The 18,371-nt window shown below is 44.7% G+C and overlaps 1 protein-coding gene across 1 annotated transcript in view; it reads left to right on the top strand.

The window, feature by feature from the left end:
- adamtsl5 (ADAMTS like 5) overlaps nucleotides 1–15,342 on the top strand; it is a 34,750-nt gene extending 19,408 nt beyond the window's left edge. Inside the window, 10 exon segments of the mRNA XM_030415445.1 lie at nucleotides 412–517; nucleotides 792–919; nucleotides 4,081–4,204; nucleotides 8,401–8,487; nucleotides 9,014–9,177; nucleotides 10,205–10,378; nucleotides 10,381–10,420; nucleotides 12,005–12,133; nucleotides 13,573–13,644; nucleotides 13,738–15,342. Coding sequence (XP_030271305.1) covers nucleotides 412–517; nucleotides 792–919; nucleotides 4,081–4,204; nucleotides 8,401–8,487; nucleotides 9,014–9,177; nucleotides 10,205–10,378; nucleotides 10,381–10,420; nucleotides 12,005–12,133; nucleotides 13,573–13,644; nucleotides 13,738–14,072 — 1,359 coding nt within the window. The 3' untranslated portion in view covers nucleotides 14,073–15,342.
- Nucleotides 15,343–18,371: the final 3,029 nt, after the last annotated feature.

The raw sequence follows: 18,371 nt of genomic DNA, 5'->3' as shown, positions 1-18,371 counted from the left end.
CGCTCTGAACTCAGGGATTTAAGTCGCAGTCGGGCATCAGACCTGCTTTTGTGTTAGGAACGTGCTGTGAGGTCAGACGTGTCAGGCTTGTGTGTGTGTGTGTGTGTGTGTGTCTGTCACAGCCCATATTGATTAAAGGAAAAACACACAGAAATGTTGCAGCGTGTTTAAGCGTGTTTGATGTATGTGCAGTTTGTACGGGGTGATTAGCTCTCCAGTGAATGGACACAAATCCTCAACCTGAGTGTGACACACGAGGACTTGTCATGAGGTTATTATTTCATTTTTCAGGGTTAAGATTAGATTGATGACAGGGTTATGGCTCAGGTGAGAGTCGGGGCGTGGCAGGAAGTTGTCACAGTTGAGTTTAGGGTGAACTTTTAGGGAATGAAAACGATGTTCTGTGTGCAGGAGTGTCCCGCCAGCTCCGAGGACTTCAGAGAGATGCAGTGTGCTGCCTTCAATGACCGACCGCTGGTGGCTGGACAGTCCTTCAGATGGACCACCTTTCACGGAGGTCAGTGAGATAATACAGCAGATGAGATCCACCCTTCTCTTTAAAGGAACAGTTCACCCAAATATTAAAATTCAGACATTCAAACACACACTTTTGTTGCTTCTCCTTTTTAATCCGCACGTTTAGAAGTTTTCTCTCCTCACCTGCGAGTCGTTTACCTCCTCTCCCTCTCTGCTCTCTCCCGGTTCCCTCTCTTCACCTCCTCCATGTTTCTGTTCCTCCACCTCCCTCCGCCTTTTACTCCCATAATCAACTAATGATCTTCCCTGCACAGGCTCCAATCCCTGTGAACTGAGCTGCCTGGCTCTGGGTCACAACTTCTACTACAACTTCGGCCGAGTGCTCGACGGCACCGCCTGCGACAAGGAGCCCGGAGCGGTGTGTGTCAACGGACGCTGCCTGGTGAGTGGCAACAATACTGTGTGTGTGTTTGTGTGTGTGTGTGTGTTTTCCCGGCATACTGTGTTCATGCATTTGATGCTCATTTAAAGCTGCATTTATTGATTTTTGGCCACTAGAGGGCGACAGAACTTCACAGCACAGAGTCCTGACATATTACCACATGTTGTGTAAACATGTAAGAATAATTTTCCTGTTTGCTCGTCCGCCTGTCACAGTTGGAGTCGTGTTTTAGACTAATCAATGAATATAAGTCCAATATTTACTCTCCTTTTAGCTCTTTCAGGTCTCATGTAAAGGGACAGGGCCTTCGTGGTGCATTCAGGTGCGACTTGTAAACTCAGAAATGGATTTGCGAATGGCCACAGAGGTTTAATTTGTTTTCATGATTAAATACTGAAGTCATTTCCAATATGTCTACATATTGGCAGGTTAAAATGACGCTTGGCTTGCAGATGTTTTTCACAAAGTTAATTTCAGACACTACTCTGATGTGCACACGTAAACCATTTCCTCCATCATGTTAAGGTGTGATTTGGTAAGTTTTATTTAAAGTAAAATCTTGATGCTCTTCTGCTAATTTCGCATAGTGATCCAAAACGCTGCAACGCACATGCCAAGTTCCTCTAGAATTTACCAAAAATCTTGAATTTAAACTTTCATGAGCTTCTTACAAAATATAAACTGAAGCCTCTGCTCGATGTTTCCTCCCAAAATGCATCTTAGAGCTCTAGTTCACTCCTTTTACCAATGTTTGATGTACACAGGCTTGTATCTTTGACTTTTTAATCTGTTCAACCAGAGCCGGAAGTGTTTCATGTCCATCTCCAGTAAGACTTGAATCTGCTCCAACTGTCAGTCACTGAACGTCGTCTAAGAGAAAATGAGCAGGACTTTTTCTTCCAGAACCAGGACGCCTGAAATAACTCCTCTGACTCTGACTGAGCTGCAGTCTCTCTCCCTCTCCTCGCTTCATTCCCACCCTGTTGTGGTGTAAGTGATGTTGACCACTCTGACTGCAGCTCTCTGGAGAAGTGAACTCCATGCTGCGCGTTAGGGCCAGAGTGCACTCATCAGTGTGGACTGCAGCCTTCAGTTAGCATTACAGCTGTGCTCAGAACACAGTCCAGAGTCCTGCTTCACATCCAGCCTGTCCCCTGCTCACCCCTCTCACCCTCACACAGATGGGGATGGCTGGACGTGGACTTGTATCCCACGGGTCCTGCAGCACATGCAGCTTAATAACAAACACACGTAATACTCAGTAGACACATCTGCTACATGAGGGGACACTTACAGGCAAGGTTATTTTTACGCCACTGACAGGAGGATTAACGTGTGTCTGGGTTTACATACGTCTACATACAATGTGTGTATGTGCATGCTAACGTTCGGCGTGTGGTGTAAATACGTGGATTTATGGACCTCTGACTCGACCGGCCGAGGTCAGAACAGCACAGGGCCTGAAACAGGAAGCAGCTGGTGTGTGTGTGTGTGTGTGTGTGTGTGTGTGTGTGTGCATTCTGTGGTGTTTTTTTATTTGCTGCTGTTGAATGTTGATCTGACAGTTTGTTCAGTTAGAGCAATTATCTCATTATCTAATTACATTTTCTGACAATCCATAAAAATGTCCATCAGAAGTAATCGGAACCAAATGGATGTCTTCAAAATATTTGTTTTGTTTTCCAGCCAGCAGTCCAAAGTGTCAGAATGGGTTTTTGTTCAGTTTACAAGCTGCGTTCCAAATCACTTATTTCCTCCTTTTACTTTCGGTCCGGGTCGTACTACTCCTTCATCACATTGCCCCGTGCACTTTGAGCCTCTTGCATATACATAATTGTTACCGGCTCAAATAATACATACATACATGTTTGAATTATAAAAGGAAAAGTATTCAATGTGGAAGGCAGCTAATCCTCTGACGTCGGTTTGTTGCTGATGTAACATATCCTCCGCTGAGCAAAGGATTGTGGGACAGAAAAAACAGAAAAGGTTCCCAAGCTTTTTCTGCAGGACCTTTTTGTAGATGACTATGTTTGTAAGCTATTTTCTAGTTCGCTGACTGTTGTTTCATCAATTAAAGCGACTCTGCGGTTGTAACAGTCGAACATGAACTTCATGGTGGCTCTGGAGGAAAAGCCACGGGACTGTAAAGTCGTTAGGATTCCCCGCTGGAGCACTGTGAATCAAATTTAATGAGAATCCATCTGAACGTTGTTGAAGTATTTCAGTCTCAGCTAGCGTTTTAATGATACCTCAATCAATATTTGATTCCATGTCTGATACCAAGGGGAGTAATTGACACAAAATCGATGCACAATGAGCACCTCAATATCTTCAAAACTCCTAAAAAAAACACTTCATAACTGTATAATATACATGACATACATATCATGATAATGATATAGTATCTCCAGTGTAGATCAGCTGCTCCAAACCAGCTACATCTGATCATCTAACCCTGAACGTTACAGTAACCTGGGTGACTTTGCTCTCATGCTTCAGTGTTTCCTGGTGTTTTGTGGGGCCACTCTCGCTCCCTCCGTGGGGCCCTCGTGCACTCTGCCACTCTGTCACCGAGGCTTCATTTCCTGTTGTGCACACACAGATGCTCGGAGTGTTTTTGTGTTTTTAAGGGGCTCGGGGGGCTGATTATAGGTCCCCTAGATTGCCGCTCTCTTGCCTGGGAACCTCCCCCTTGATTGGTTTGCTCTGCAGAGCGGGGAGATGAAAACCCGGAGAAGAAAGCGGGTCGCTGTAATCTCTCTCGCAACGAGCTTCCCCACACACCATAAACCATCCAGCTCATCCTCCGTGCTCTTTGCTTTGGCGTTTTAACGTTTGCAGAGACGACTCTCCGACCAATCCTCCTCTCCTGAGGCCTGGAGTCGCTCCTTTTTCTCCCAAAGTAAATGTTTGTGTGACGGGGGGAAAATGACAGTGAGGAGCAAATAAGAGAAGGAGAGAGAGAGCGGGTCGAGTTGAGTTACGGTTCCAAGGTTCAAGGTGGCCATGAAGCAGAGACACAAACAAAAAGAAAGCTCAGAAGTTGCCCGGGCTCTCCGCAGAAAATGTGTGAAGCTGGAGTGCTGCGTGTCAACACGTCCGACCGGATCAAACTGTAGTTTCCTGAATATTTCTCTGTGTCTTCTGGTGGCGAACAGAAACCCGGCTGTGACTCCATCTTGGGTTCAGAGCAGCAGGAGGACGCCTGCATGGTGTGTGGAGGACAAAACACCACCTGTCTGCACCACAAGAGTGTGTACCAGAGCAACGATCTGGAGGCAGGTAGGATACACACACACAAACACACACACACACACACACACACACACACACACACACACTCATCATATTATCTGCACGAGGAATCAATTGCAGCAGCTCCGGACCAACACGATCCCGGGATGATTCCAGGCCCTCTCCGTGTTTTTCCCTTCCCAAGTGTTTTTAGTCAATCAGGTTCAGTCAAGAGGTTATTGTTCTCTGACAAAGTGAACATTAACCATGGTAACAGCTTCGCCAAACAAAACCTGCTGGCTGGCTGCCGTCCAGGAAGAAATTCAGGGAACAACAGGTCCTCCAAAATTACAGTCGTTAAGATTTCAAGGAGGAGGAGGAGGAGGAGGAGGAGGAAGCACACAGAGCACTTCAGACTCCAAGTCTTCCCAGTTTCTTTTTTTTTTTACCTGCGTTGGTATCTGCGGTTCGGAGGCTGACATACGATCTGACTGACATTAAACACGCAGCAGGAAGCTCAAATTCTACAGGTTTTATTTGGTTTGTCCGTATAAAAAAAAAAAAAAGGAATTTGACGACAGGATAACAAAACCACAGAATCAACGAGCTGCCTCTGAGCACACGCACATCTCAGCCTGCTCTGAAATGTCGTGTGAAACAGAACAAGCTCAACAATTACAGCACACGTTTGAAAATGAGGTGTTTAGTGTTCAGATAAACATGCAAATGTCTGAAATGACACAAAAAAATGACAGACACACTTGTTAGAAGTTAAAAAAGTTGACTTCAATCTGATTCTGTCTGTCGGATTCACAAGATCATGTGATGATGAGATATCGCTAATCGATCTTGCGAGGCATCAAACTACACGATTACTGTACTGGACCCAACACACAGATGTTGAACCAGTCGGTGTCCATTGAGGAACATCTGGAAGCTACAGCCGTGGTTCCTCAAGGTGTTAGCATTGCCTCGGTAGCATCAGTTCTATCACAACTGGAGAGTTTAGCTCATTTACAGAAGAACAAAAGAAAAACACTAAAGACTGAAGAACTTCTAGCGGTTCGTTTCCAGATCTGTTACCATCAGGTTATAACTCTGTAGATTTGCTAAAAAAAGGTGTAGTGGAATTAACTCAGGCAGAAACAGTTTGCTTGGCTTAAAGTCACGTAGCCTAAATTGTCAGAGTTCCTTTTTGACGCAGTGTTGCCACAGCTTCTACTGAGAAGTGCAGCTGTGGAGACATTTATGTAAAATCCTGCCAGTTTACCTGCTGGTCATACTTGAGATAAAGATCATTATTGTAGGATCTCTGTTTGTAATTCTCCTTTCCCACAAGACTCTAATCACTGATGTGATGAAGCGCGTGATGGACCGGGACGGAACAATGTCATCAGTGATTTAAAGAGGAAGGAGAATTGAATTATGTGGGATCATCTCAGGACAAAAATGTCTTTTAGATCCCGTTTTCTCTTCACTGAGAACTGAATCATATTACGAGATTCACACGCGAGCAGAAAGTATGCAACACCTCTGGCGTGCGACTTGGCTCGGGCCTCGTCTCTGTAACAATGGCTTCCTCACACTGAGCAGAGTGTCGGCCATCACGGCTCAGATCGAGCACGAAGCGAACAGGCTGATAATGGCCGCTTTGTTTGGGCGACTCGACAGCCTTGGGAGGTTTTCTCTCCTCCTGCAGCTGCGTTTCCAAACGGAGGGAGGACTGATGGAAAAGTCGCTGCTCGCAAGGTCGGACGCCGACGGCCTTGAGCTCTTCACGGCCTGTCTGTGACTTTGACACTTCCTCACTCACATCTTCATACGGCTAATGGAGCTGAGGAAGAATGTGCGTAGTTTCTCTCTGAAACGGGTAAACAGGGGCAACCAGAGTGAGACGCTCTTCAGCGGCTGTAATAAACGGAGTTCATCCCGCGGCTGCTTTTTATCCGGGAGCAGCGGGGGAACTATTGAGCTGTCCCGGCCTCTTTTTGTTTTGGCTCAGAGGTGAAATATCTTCTCTGTAATGAATGTCTCTGACTTCAGCTCATTCATAAATTGTCTCCGTGCTCGTTAACCCATCCTGTAAACCATTAATCACAGTCAGTCATTACTGGCATCGTGGAGCGTGATCGTTTGATAACGGCAGATAATCTCTGCAGCTGCGTCGTGACACGAGACACGACCTGCCGGGGTTGTCAAATTCTTTTCAAAAGAACATCATTATCTGATTACTAATCCAGATTATTTGCGAGTTACTGATTGCCTATCAGTTACTGATTGCTTGAAAATGGCAGAAGATGATTTAGCGTGCTATCAAAAGATTAACATTGAATATGAAGTCATAGTACAAACTGAAGCAGCGGGGCTGTAAAAGAGACGTGCGGCTGTTGTTGGAGTGAGTCCACAACTCTTCAAAGATCATCCATTGATACATCAGAGTCTTCTAATCAATTTATTATTCAATAAATATCTGAGATGTTTCTGAACATTCAGAACGGTGCTCGCAGGTCACAATGTGCTTCTTTCTTCTTCTCTGTTTGGGTGAAGATCCGCCACATAAGGACGCTGACACACATTCTGTGAAACACGTGTTTATGCAAAAAGCAACAGTGACTTTAAAGTTATGAAGAGAAACTCAGAGCCTCAGTAACAAGACACAGCAACAAACTGTGACACCACGACTACACAGTCTGTAATCACAAAGCGTGCAAAATATGTGGACACCGGCCGTCGATTAGGAGGAAGGAAGGAAAGAGTAACGTTGTTGTGATCGTCATTATAGATGTGTCGGACATGAGAACTCAGCAGGAAACACAAGAGAGTATAATCAAGGAAATACAAATCTTGAAATGTCACTTTTAAAGTTGCAGTTGTTCGCTCTTGTAACGTTGCGTCGGGGTTGATTTGTGCGTCATTTCTGTTTTATTTGATGAGTGAAGGATCCGTTTGGTTGTCAGACTGAACACCTTCAGACCGACACACCTCTGTCCGCTTTATACTTTCACGCAGACGTTGTCTCGCCTCTTTTGCGATTTTCGGTGAAGATTCACACCTTGAAAAGACAGTGTGATTGGGGTTATTGTCCAATGAGGATGCACAGTACTCAGTGTCGTTACCTTAGCTGTGCAGCATCAGTTACTATGAACCGCCACCTTCACCCTGAAAACCCCGGAGTTAAAGGGATATTACGGTGTAAATTTAATCGATGGTCTAAATCACCGTGAAACTGTGTTAGACTCCCTCTGGAGAGATCAAGTTAGCAGACCGCTAATTTGATATACATATCACATAGTCCGGGGCATCTAACCTCCGCTAGCTTAGCTGGATTTCTACTGAAAAGCTGACTAAATTTACCACTCTTCTGCAGCAGCTTCCTGTTGACGGGAAGTCCCGACGAGTCGATTACCGAGTGCAGTAGAGTTCCGCGGCTCATGGGTGAAAATGTCTGATTATGACTCCATGGAAAAGCAATCAAAGTTCATATGTGTCTTACCTGCCAGTTTATAACAGTTATTATCGAGAGCGGACAGGGAAAAGAACGGAATTGAGCATTTCTAACCGCACTCGGTAATCGTCGCGTCGGGACTTCCTCGACCCGGAAGCTGATGGAGGAGAGTTGAAATCTGTTTTTAGCTTCACAATAGAAATCCAGCTAAGCTAGCGGAGGTTAGATGCCCCGGACTATGTGCTGAGACCCTATTTGTACTGTTGCTGAAGTTTGGTGCTGTTCTGAGCATTATTTGTGGCTTTTTGGTGGCGGTTTATATTTGGATCCATTTACTGCAGTGTATTGTTGTCGTGCGGTCGTTTCTGAGGTTGATAAAACTCCGTAAATTAGCGGTCTGCTAACTTGATCTCTCGAGGGGGAGTCTAACACAGTTTCACTGTGTGTTAGACCATGGATTAAACTTACACCGGAATATCCCTTTAACCCCGATGTTACCTGGCTAACCACGCTTCCTGCTTCGTAGTCTCTACTCACCTCAGTGGGTTGAACTCAGACTTATCTCTGCAACGAAACAGCAACTCCTCAGGGATCATGTGTTACTAACTTTTAATGTTCTCCTTCGTTAAGATTCAAATATCTTTAAAAGTTTAAAAGCCATCTGAGGCTTTCCTCTTCTTGGTCGCATTTAACCTCGTCGTAAAGCTGTTGCCGATTGTAAAACACTGCTTTCAATCACGTAAAGTAGTTAAAAAACCAGAAGAAATCAAGCCTCTAACTGAGTGTCTCTGTTTGCCAGGCGGACCTTTTGGATACAACGAAGTGGCCATGATACCAGCTGGAGCCACTCACATCAGAGTCACTGATAACAGCAAGAATTATCTAGGTAAGATTCAGCCTGTCTCACACACTCAGCTTTCCTCGGAAACTCACTGGCTCCGTGTAAATCAGGCCCCTTAAATCAAATCCTGGACTTTTCTATTACTTCCCCTCCCCAGAGACAAGAGTCCCGGCTGGTCTCTGGACCTGCTGGGACTTTTTTTTTCCAGGGAACATACTAAGCAAGGACATCTATTCTCATCCTTGTTTATGAGACCAAAATAAAACCGGCCCCTGAAATGGCACACACTGTTGTCTTGAAAGGGACGCTCGTAAAGGCTTTATCTGACCGCTGGGGCCGGCAGGTGAAGGTACTTGTTTCCAGTTCATGTCATGGAAATTCCCTCTCCAGGCTCTGAGGAGCGGCAGCTGCCATATAAAGCCAGCTGGCATATTTCTGTTTCTGACGGCCCGCCTTTACCTCAACATGACCCGATTAAACAGAGGGCAAGTTGTTCAGACTTAGAAATATTCGACTCACTTATTATCAACACTGATTAATGCCAAACTCTTCATCATCCTCCCTCATCAAGCTCTCCAGAACGGTCGCTCCCAGTTTGTGATCAATGGTAACTGGAAGATCAGCATCCCAGGAGAGTACAACGTAGCCGGGACGAAGCTGGTGTACCGGCGCTCGGCGGACACCTGGGAGAGCTTCGAGGTTCCCGGACCCACCCGGGAAGACCTCCATCTGATGGTGAGAGTTCAGAGACGCAGTCTGAGGATATCTCCTGATGTTTAACAGTTCTTATAAAATGTTGCTTCCGTTGTAAAGCCGTCACAAGGTTTCATCTCAAACCGTACAGACCTCCTTTATTGAGACCAGTCTGTTTCGCCTGCCTCAGCACCAACAAACCAGTCTGACACCACTGAGCCAGGCCGGCACCGAAACCAGATCACCTACATTGTGCAACGTACTGTTCAACTGAAGTAATTCAGCTTATCGTTAAGTATTTCACAAGGCAAATAAAACATCAGGTTTGAATAAACGGCTGATCGTTTCCATTCAGGCTCTGTGCAGGTATTTCTCTAACAGACCCGAGTCGGCTACCAGACAGCTGGTAACTATCGCTCCACCCTGAGGTTCTGTAAGAACAGCCTGCTGTCGTACTGCGACTGGTGTTCACGTTCATCGCCTTTGATTAGTTGTATTGCTCTTGTAGCCCCGAAGCTCTGCGCAGACCAAAGATCTGCAAGTGGAGTTGAAACTTGGAACTTCTCGCGATGTGCCGGTCTGACCAATGCGACGAGACGAGGCGCTGTGCAGAATGCAGAAATGACACCAACCTGCATTCTGTCAAACGGCCAGCAGGGGGCAACTCCACTGGTTCCAAAAAAGAAGTCTTGATTCTACGTAAGCTTATGAGAAAATGACCCTAATTCTCACTTGATTATTACCTCAAAGAACAGTTTCCTAAGAAGTTAAAGGTCTCAGTTGTTAGTTTTAAGCCTTCTTTGACACGTCATGATGTTTATTCTGTAAATTATGGTCCCATGTAGAGTAAAAGAGATGATAAATCAGGGTATGCTTTAGATGAAGCTACCTTGACATGATGCTATCACGACCTCTGCTCCACCCTTTCGTCCACATATGATCACCCGATCCATACTGGACACTAGATCTGTTCTACACATGTAGGATTGGTTGGTGGCAGGATTACCTACTCAAGATTTAAAACCTTTCCCGGCTGGTCTGAATGTTTCCCTGCTGTCCTCGTGTGCAGGTTCTGGCGACAGACAGAAACCCAGGAATCGAGTACGAGTACTGGTTACCACCAGACCAGTACGCCCTCTACCACGGGAGGAGGAGTCCACTGCGCCAGGCTCACCACACTGCAAACTACCTCCCCTGGGATCGACCCGCCACGACAGCCAGAACCACCACCACCACCACCACCACACCACCCGGGCTCCTCCTGTCACCACCCGACCACACTGGTGTAAGTTTTTCTCCAGCTTCATTCGATCACCCTGAAGTATGTTAATTTATTTGAGTTTAAAAGAATAGTTTCCCCCAAAATCTGAGTTAATAACGTATCTTTTTATTTTGTCGTCCGTCAGTTTTTCTTGTCGTTTCATTTCTTCTGTGTTGTAGCGCCGTGTTGTGCAGCTCCCGGTGCTCAGACACCAACGTTATCAGCTCCGCCATGTTTGGACGATGTTTATTCATTACAATGGCATCATGATTAATTGGACTGATGGCCACGTTTACCAAAATAAGACCAACACGTTAATCCATCAGCTGTCAGCTCGTGTAGCAAAACTCTCATAGCTGTTGTGGTTTTGGATCAATTCTCAGCAAGACTTGTGTTTTTGGCTCTCCTGCGATCTTTAATGTAGTTTCAGCGTAAATGATTAAAGGATTCCTGGAAGAGAAAATTAGCTGATGAGTGTTTTACCGCCTGTGCATATTTGTATTAATTGGAGGAATGGAAAGGATTTAGTCAGGATTGTGTTTCAACTACACTGATCTTGATAATGCTGATTTCTCTGCGCTCCCTCACAGGTGTTTTCTGTTCCGCTCCAATAAGGCTGATTTAGAAAGTTGTCCAAAGTTAACAGGCGCAACAAAGAAATCTAAGCCGATCATCAGCCTGTACATGTCCACAAAGTCCTCCTCCAATCAGGCACAATACGTACAGTGTGGTGGAAAATGAGTTAACACAATCCATCCTCGGGTCATATTTGATTCAGCGGAGTTTATCTGCATGCTGACCTGCTTGCTGAGGAATGCAGCTGGTTTATCTCTCATGATAAGGCTGCAGTACACATGTGCTGAACCTCCTCTTAAATACTCCCATTCACATGGAAATCTGCAACACAGCCGGAGGACTTGCTCCTTCTGTCGGACTCCATCCAACGCTGTAATAAATCCAAGTAGGCTCTCTGGAAGCATTTTCCAGCCGATGGATTCGTGCCAAAACAGAACCTGATTCTTGTTTTGTAGCTGCCAAAAAATAGCGTGTCGATTATTTGGGTAACAAGGTGCAGTCTCGACTCGCTGAGTTTTCGAACATGATTTATAATGTTGTGCGGGATATAATTAGAAACTGCATGAATATTTGCTTCATAATGTGATTTTCATGTGAAGTAGGGCTGTTTAAACACCTCTGGCACTTTGGAAGAGTCCTGCTGCTTCATTGCTTTCAGACCCAAATATCCAAACAGAGAATTTTGAGTTTTCTCTGATCTGTTGTGCAACACAGTGAGCCGAGTGTCCCTTCATGTTCGACAGCGTTTCAAAGTGCAGTTTTGACAGGAGTGTGTTGGTCTGAGTTAACTCTCTGGTGCTGATCTCAAAGCACGGCCATTAACTCGATCCAGGACTCTTGTAGTTGCAGATCTTCCAACCAAAATGAACACCAGCAAACAGTCCACAAGCACGCTGGTATTTTTAGAACTGGGGTCCATATGGCCCACCTGAAAAACATATATGTCATGGCCAATCAAAAGAATGCTTCTTCCTACCCTTATTTGAAATGTACCCATTGGTGACGACAGTGTGTGTGATGTGTGTTTCCCAGTTTTGAGGCCCGTGAAGCCGCCTCGCCAGCCGCACCACAGCCGCCACCAGCGCCCTCGCCAGCCGATCCTGCCTCGCCTGGAGCGGGAGGAGAACCACAGGAACCTCCTGCCTCAGCCCTCACCTGGAAGTATGTTCACCGTTTTCTCACCTCAGCTCGCTACGTAGCCACGTCAGCTAACCATGACCCACCAGAACACTTAAGGGACGCTCTGTTATTTCAAACTCAAATGGTGCTCAGAAAGATTTATTCACCATTTTACATATGCTTATTTCACAATGTGAGTTTCTGGGGAAAAGTCATGGTGAGCCTCAGTTGCTGTGTCTCAGTTCAGGGTCTGCATCCTCTGAAGGACTCTTTGGGCGTGCAAAGAATCTTGGGATATGTGAGATTGTAGCGGTGCATCCTCGAATACCGGGAAAAGAAAGAACATTTGTGGACAGCCGTCACGCGGCATTGTGACGTAATTGGCCTTCAAATGTTCCTCCGAAGGATGCAGACCTGAACTGAGACTCAACAACCATATCGAGTGATGTTGTAATTACACAGTTTAGCCACTGGGGACATGGCAGCACACTGGCAGCATATTATCCAGTTCTCTCTTAAAGGGATATTCCGGTGTAAGTTTAATCCATGGTCTAAATCACCGTGAAACTGTGTTAGACTCCCTCTCGAGAGATCAAGTTAGCAGACCGCTAATTTACGGAGTTTTACAACCTCAGAAACGACCGCACGACAACAATACACTGCAGTAAATGGATCCAAATATAAACCGCCACCAAAAAGCCACAAATAATGCTCAGAACAGCACCAAACTTCAGCAACAGTACAAATAGGGTCTCAGCACATAGTCCGGGGCATCTAACCTCCGCTAGCTTAGCTAGGGAAGCTATTGGGAAGCTAAAAACAGATTTCAACTCTCCTCCATCAGCTTCCGGGTCGGGGAAGTCCCGACGAGTCGATTACCGAGTGCAGTAGAGTTCCGCGGCTCATGGATGAAAATGTATGATTATGACTCCATGGAAAAGCAATCAAAGTTCATATGTGTCTTACCTGCCAGTTTATAACAGTTATTATCGAGAGCGGACAGGGAAAAGAACGGAATTGAGCATTTCTAACTGCACTCGGCAATCGTCGCGTCGGGACTTCCCCGACCCGGAAGCTGATGGAGGAGAGTTGAACTCTGTTTTTAGCTTCACAATAGAAATCCAGCTAAGCTGGCGGAGGTTAGATGCCCCGGACTATGTGCTGAGACCCTATTTGTACTGTTGCTGAAGTTTGGTGCTGTTCTGAGCATTATTTGTGGCTTTTTGGTGACGGTTTATATTTGGATCCATTTACTGCAGTGTATTGTTGTCGTGCGGTCGTTTCTGAGGTTGATAAAACTCCGTAAATTAGCGGTCTGCTAACTTGATCTCTCGAGAGGGAGTCTAACACAGTTTCACGGTGATTTAGACCATGGATTAAATTTACACCGGAATATCCCTTTAATACATCCACGTTCAGAGGCCTCTATCCAGGCTGTTTATATTATGACGATATTTGTTTTTGCTTGTTTTGTTGTGCAGGGCATTGTGGGAAATGTCAGCGAGTTAAAGGTCGAAGGGAGCGTCAAAGACAATACTGCCAGAAGGACTTTGGTGAGTCTGAAGTTTATGCTGTTTCAAAAAAAAGGTTGTGACAGAATTTTAACTTAAACTTAATAGTTCATTGATTTATCTGTTTCCCGTCAGTTTTCCGGGCTCGAGTCCTCGGCAAGCTTTACAGAGGAGAGGAGACGCGTTACGACGTCCAGATCATCCACACCTACCGGAACAGCTTCCGCCTGGAGCACCGGGAGTTCCTCTGGGCTCCTAATTTGTGCGACTGCCCCCACCTGGAGGAGGGGAAACAGTATATAATGATGGTGCGTCGTCACATTAACTACGAGCACACGCTAAACCGCATCCTGCTGGAGGAGGACAGCTACGTGGTGCCGTACAGACCCAGAGAGGACGAACTGCTGCGACCGCTGGAAACACTGTGCAGAAACAGAGGACCCAAACGTCCGGCAGAGCTGAGGGGCTGAGACAAACTGTCAGTGTGTCAGAGAATAAAGCCTTATTCACTTCCAAAGTTTCATCTCTGGACCTTCAGAACATGATCAGACTCCACGTGAGGGTCTCATGAACTCCAGAGCGGTGTCACTGGAGAAAAATGATCATCGACGGACAGTTTCAGCCTCATTTGAAACCACATCGAGACGCCAAAAAGACTCCACGTTTATTTAAAAGCCTGACCAGCTTACTGAACCATACAGAGCACTTTAGGTGGGACGCTTGCCCACCTTTAAACACATACCAAAGAGAAGAACATTGACTGAAATGGCCTTTTTTTTTTTTGTTGTAATTGCTGTTTTTCCGCAGCTATCAGTTAATTTTTTTTCTACTGTTATATTTTTGTTTGTGTGTATAAACGTAAAGGAAAAATCCACCTCAACGCAGACGTGTCAGTCTCAGCACCATTCTGACTTCCTGAGGATACGTTGTGCCAAATCATTTGATGTCACGTCTCATCCGGATTTGATACGGCTGGAAATGTTTCAGCAGCCTAAAAATATCAACAGTGTATCAGGAAACTGTGCTTGAGACTCCAGAACCAGCGCCACAGTCCAGAGAGTGATCAGAAATGGACAGTTTTCCTCTTACCTGTAGTTCTGTTAATCCATCTAGATTGTTCTGGTGTGACTACAGATAATCCACAGAGCTCGTTGTGAGTAGTTTCATGTGGGAACTACTTCCGTTCTACCAAACTCCGGCCACCCTGCTGTAGGCGACGATGGCGCCGAATCAGGCAGCAATTGTTCTCTGGCACATTGACCCAAGACATTTTCTAGCTTCCAGGATTACTTCCTGTTTATGCAGCCTGCTAAATATGATCAGTAGAGTTTCTCCAACGAGATTCTGCTCTGCTGGATCACTTATCTCGGCTTGAGGAAAGTTTTGCAAATATGAAATCCCCAAAGACCAAAAGTTCATCATAGAAGAGTCATAATTGATCGTGTTTGTAGTTCAAGGTGTCCTGTCAACAGTTTCATGGACGTCTCTTTTTCACCCAAAATTGGGTACAAGGCTGAGTGGTGCCACCGGATTTACCAGATTGGACCGTTGGGATAATCCCTGTCACTTATTCCCCTCTTCCTTTTGCAAATCTCCAAGCTAGCAACCACAATGCTGTATATGTCAAGTCCCCACGTGCAAAGTAAGTTCCCCCCCCGACAGGTATTTTGCAGGGGTACCGTCGCTGCACCAAACTTCAGAACAGCACCAAACTTCAGCAACAGTACAAATAGGGTCTCAGCACATAGTCCGGGGAATCTAACCTCCGCTAGCTTAGCTGGATTTCTATTGTGAAGCTAAAAACAGATTTCAACTCTCCTCCATCAGCTTCCGGGTCGGGGAAGTCCCGACGCGACGATTACCGAGTGCGGTTAGAAATGCTCAATTCCGTTCTTTTCCCTGTCCGCTCTCGATAATAACTGTTATAAACTGGCAGGTAAGACACATATGAACTTTGATTGCTTTTCCATGGAGTCATAATCATACATTTTCATCCATGAGCCGCGGAACTCTACTGCACTCGGTAATCGACTCGTCGGGACTTCCCGTCAACAGGAAGCTGCTGCAGAAGAGTGGTAAATTTAGTCAGCTTTTCAGTAGAAATCCAGCTAAGCTAGCGGAGGTTAGATGCCCCGGACTATGTGCTGAGACCCTATTTGTACTGTTGCTGAAGTTTGGTGCTGTTCTGAGCATTATTTGTGGCTTTTTGGTGTCGGTTTATATTTGGATCCATTTACTGCAGTGTATTGTTGTCGTGCGGTCGTTTCTGAGGTTGATAAAACTCCGTAATTTAGCGGTCTGCTAACTTGATCTCTCGAGAGGGAGTCTAACACAGTTTCACGGTGTGTTAGACCATGGATTAAATTTACACCAGAATATCCCTTTAAAGACACGCAAACAAGCCAGAGCATGTATATCCCCTGTATCAGAATGAGAGTTGGTGGAGCGAGCGATCTCTGTGGAGGGAGACAGGTCTTCGCTACGCAAGACAAATCCAGGTCTAAATATTGGATTTGTGATTACAGCTCAGCCGAGGTGGACGCCGTTAATGTTTACATCTTTAAACGGTTTCGCGAGCACAAGCCAGAGTCTGAGGCGGGTATCTCTAAAGCTGATATCTCCAAATGTCATCAACTTGCATTAAAGCTATCTGGATATAAAAATCACAATACAGGTGAGAGGAAAAATATGTATTTTTGATTTAGGGTGAACTGTCCCTTTATCGCTTTCTATCATGTAACTGCAGCTCATTGTTCACGTAACAACACACAGTTTAAAAGGTGGATTTTTCTTTTAGTTTTCACTCAAGATATAATATCAACATACTGCTTCACAATGTATTTATGTATAAAAGAATAAGCTTAAACTATAACACATAACTCGTGTGTCACTTGTCTCCTCTGTGGTATTAATTGTTTTTTATAGTGTTTTTAAATCAGGTCTGCTTTGTGAAAGAGATTATGAAATATACAGTATTTTTATTGCGTGGCACTGATTAGCTACAAATACGAGTAATAAGTATAATTTGACTATATTGTTTGAGAGAAACGTTGCAGTCTGTTAAATGACGTCTGTGCCTTTTGTGTTCTGCGTATGAAATTATAACATCTCATCTACATGTGCCAAAAACAAACTTCATATTTTGTCCAAAGTGTGACCCATGTAAGCGTATTGTAGATATTCACCAAAACATTGCAACTGAATTTTGAATTAAAGCTGATTACACATTTTTTTTCAAAGTGATTTTTTTTTTTTTTTTTTGAAGTGAAGTTTCACAAACCAGACGTGAGAACAGAAGCAGTCGTAAGAAAAACAATGTATTTACAAAAAAGAAAAGCGTCACGTCTACAACAAAGGAAACATTAAACTGCAGATAATATAACTCTAGACATTTATTTTCTAAACCGAGCCAGTTTACCGCTCATCAACTGTGAGGAAGTCATCGCAGACACTCGGCTCAGAGTCCCGTCAGCAGGGGGAGGGGGAGACGTAGAAACCGGTCCCGGGTTTCTGAAGGTCTTTTTTTTTCTTCAGATTGCAACACATTCGCCTCGGCGTCCTGCAGACACGACTAACTTCATCTGAAGGCAAGAGACAGAAAGCTTCCATCTCTTCTGCACGTGGATCTAGTTCTTCGTTTTGTTGAGCACTCTTGGTTTCAATTTTTCAAAATAGCGTAACGCATGCAAAAAAACAAAATGTAAACAAAGAGTCAATCGAGACATTTTAAAGTTAAATCTGAAGTGACGCAACGTAACGCCGGCTTGTTCTTCTGTAAAGTCAAATGCAAAGTGTTTTTTTTTCTTTTTGCCCCAGTTTAAGTATCGGACGATGACAAACATCTTACATTCCTGTTTAGCTGCCTCTCAGTTGCTCTGCAGACCGAGGAGAATCTGTTATTCAGGTTTTTATACGAACACATGAACAAATCTTTCTTTGGCTTTGGGCCTGAGGTAAAGCGAAACTCGCGCTAAAATGCACCGAGGCTTTTTTTGTGAATGAACCAAGTCAAACCTTCGTGTAAAAGCATAATTAAGACGAAAGAGGCACTTTTAAGATTCACCGTATTTTCGTTTTCGGGTCAAACTAATTTTCAATGGGAGTGCTACGGGCACTTTTACGATAGCATCAAAATCTCTATTTTTAAAACAGTAAGAAGTCTCGACACAACATGAAACTTTGCTCGTAGTATCACCAGGGTCTCTACACATGAACACGAGCATTTACCGTATTTTCATTTTGAGGTCAAACTCATTTTCAATGGGAGATTCATTCTGAGATCGACACTTCTCCACTGGCAGGACGGCGGCGAGCGGAACAAGCTACTGCTAACGTGAGTTATTCAGAAACCTTCTTTTTAGTAAACTCTGTGTACACAAACAATGTTCTCAATGCTCGTGTTCATGTGTAGAGACCCTGGTGATACTACCAGCAAAGTTTCATGTTGTGTCGAGACTTCTTACTGTTTTAAACAGAGAGATTTTGATGCTATCGTAAAAGTGCCCGTAGCACTCCCATTGAAAATGAGTTTGACCCAAAAATGAAAATACGGTAAATCTTAAAAGTGCCTCTTTCGTCGTAATTATGCTTTTAAATGAAGGTTTGACTCATATACATTCACAAAAAAAGCCTCGGTTGCATTTTGGCGAGAGTTTTGCTTTAAGAACCAAAACTGAAGCTGCCTCACTGTCACGTTTAAAGGACAAGTTGGTACTGAAGTAATCCAAAAGTAACGGAAAGTAATCTACTTTAAAATTGTGATACTTGGA

Source organism: Sparus aurata, chromosome 4 (genome assembly GCF_900880675.1).
Source record: "Sparus aurata chromosome 4, fSpaAur1.1, whole genome shotgun sequence".
NCBI classification, from domain to species: Eukaryota; Metazoa; Chordata; class Actinopteri; order Spariformes; family Sparidae; genus Sparus; species Sparus aurata.
This window is presented reverse-complemented; position numbering and strand designations above follow the sequence as displayed.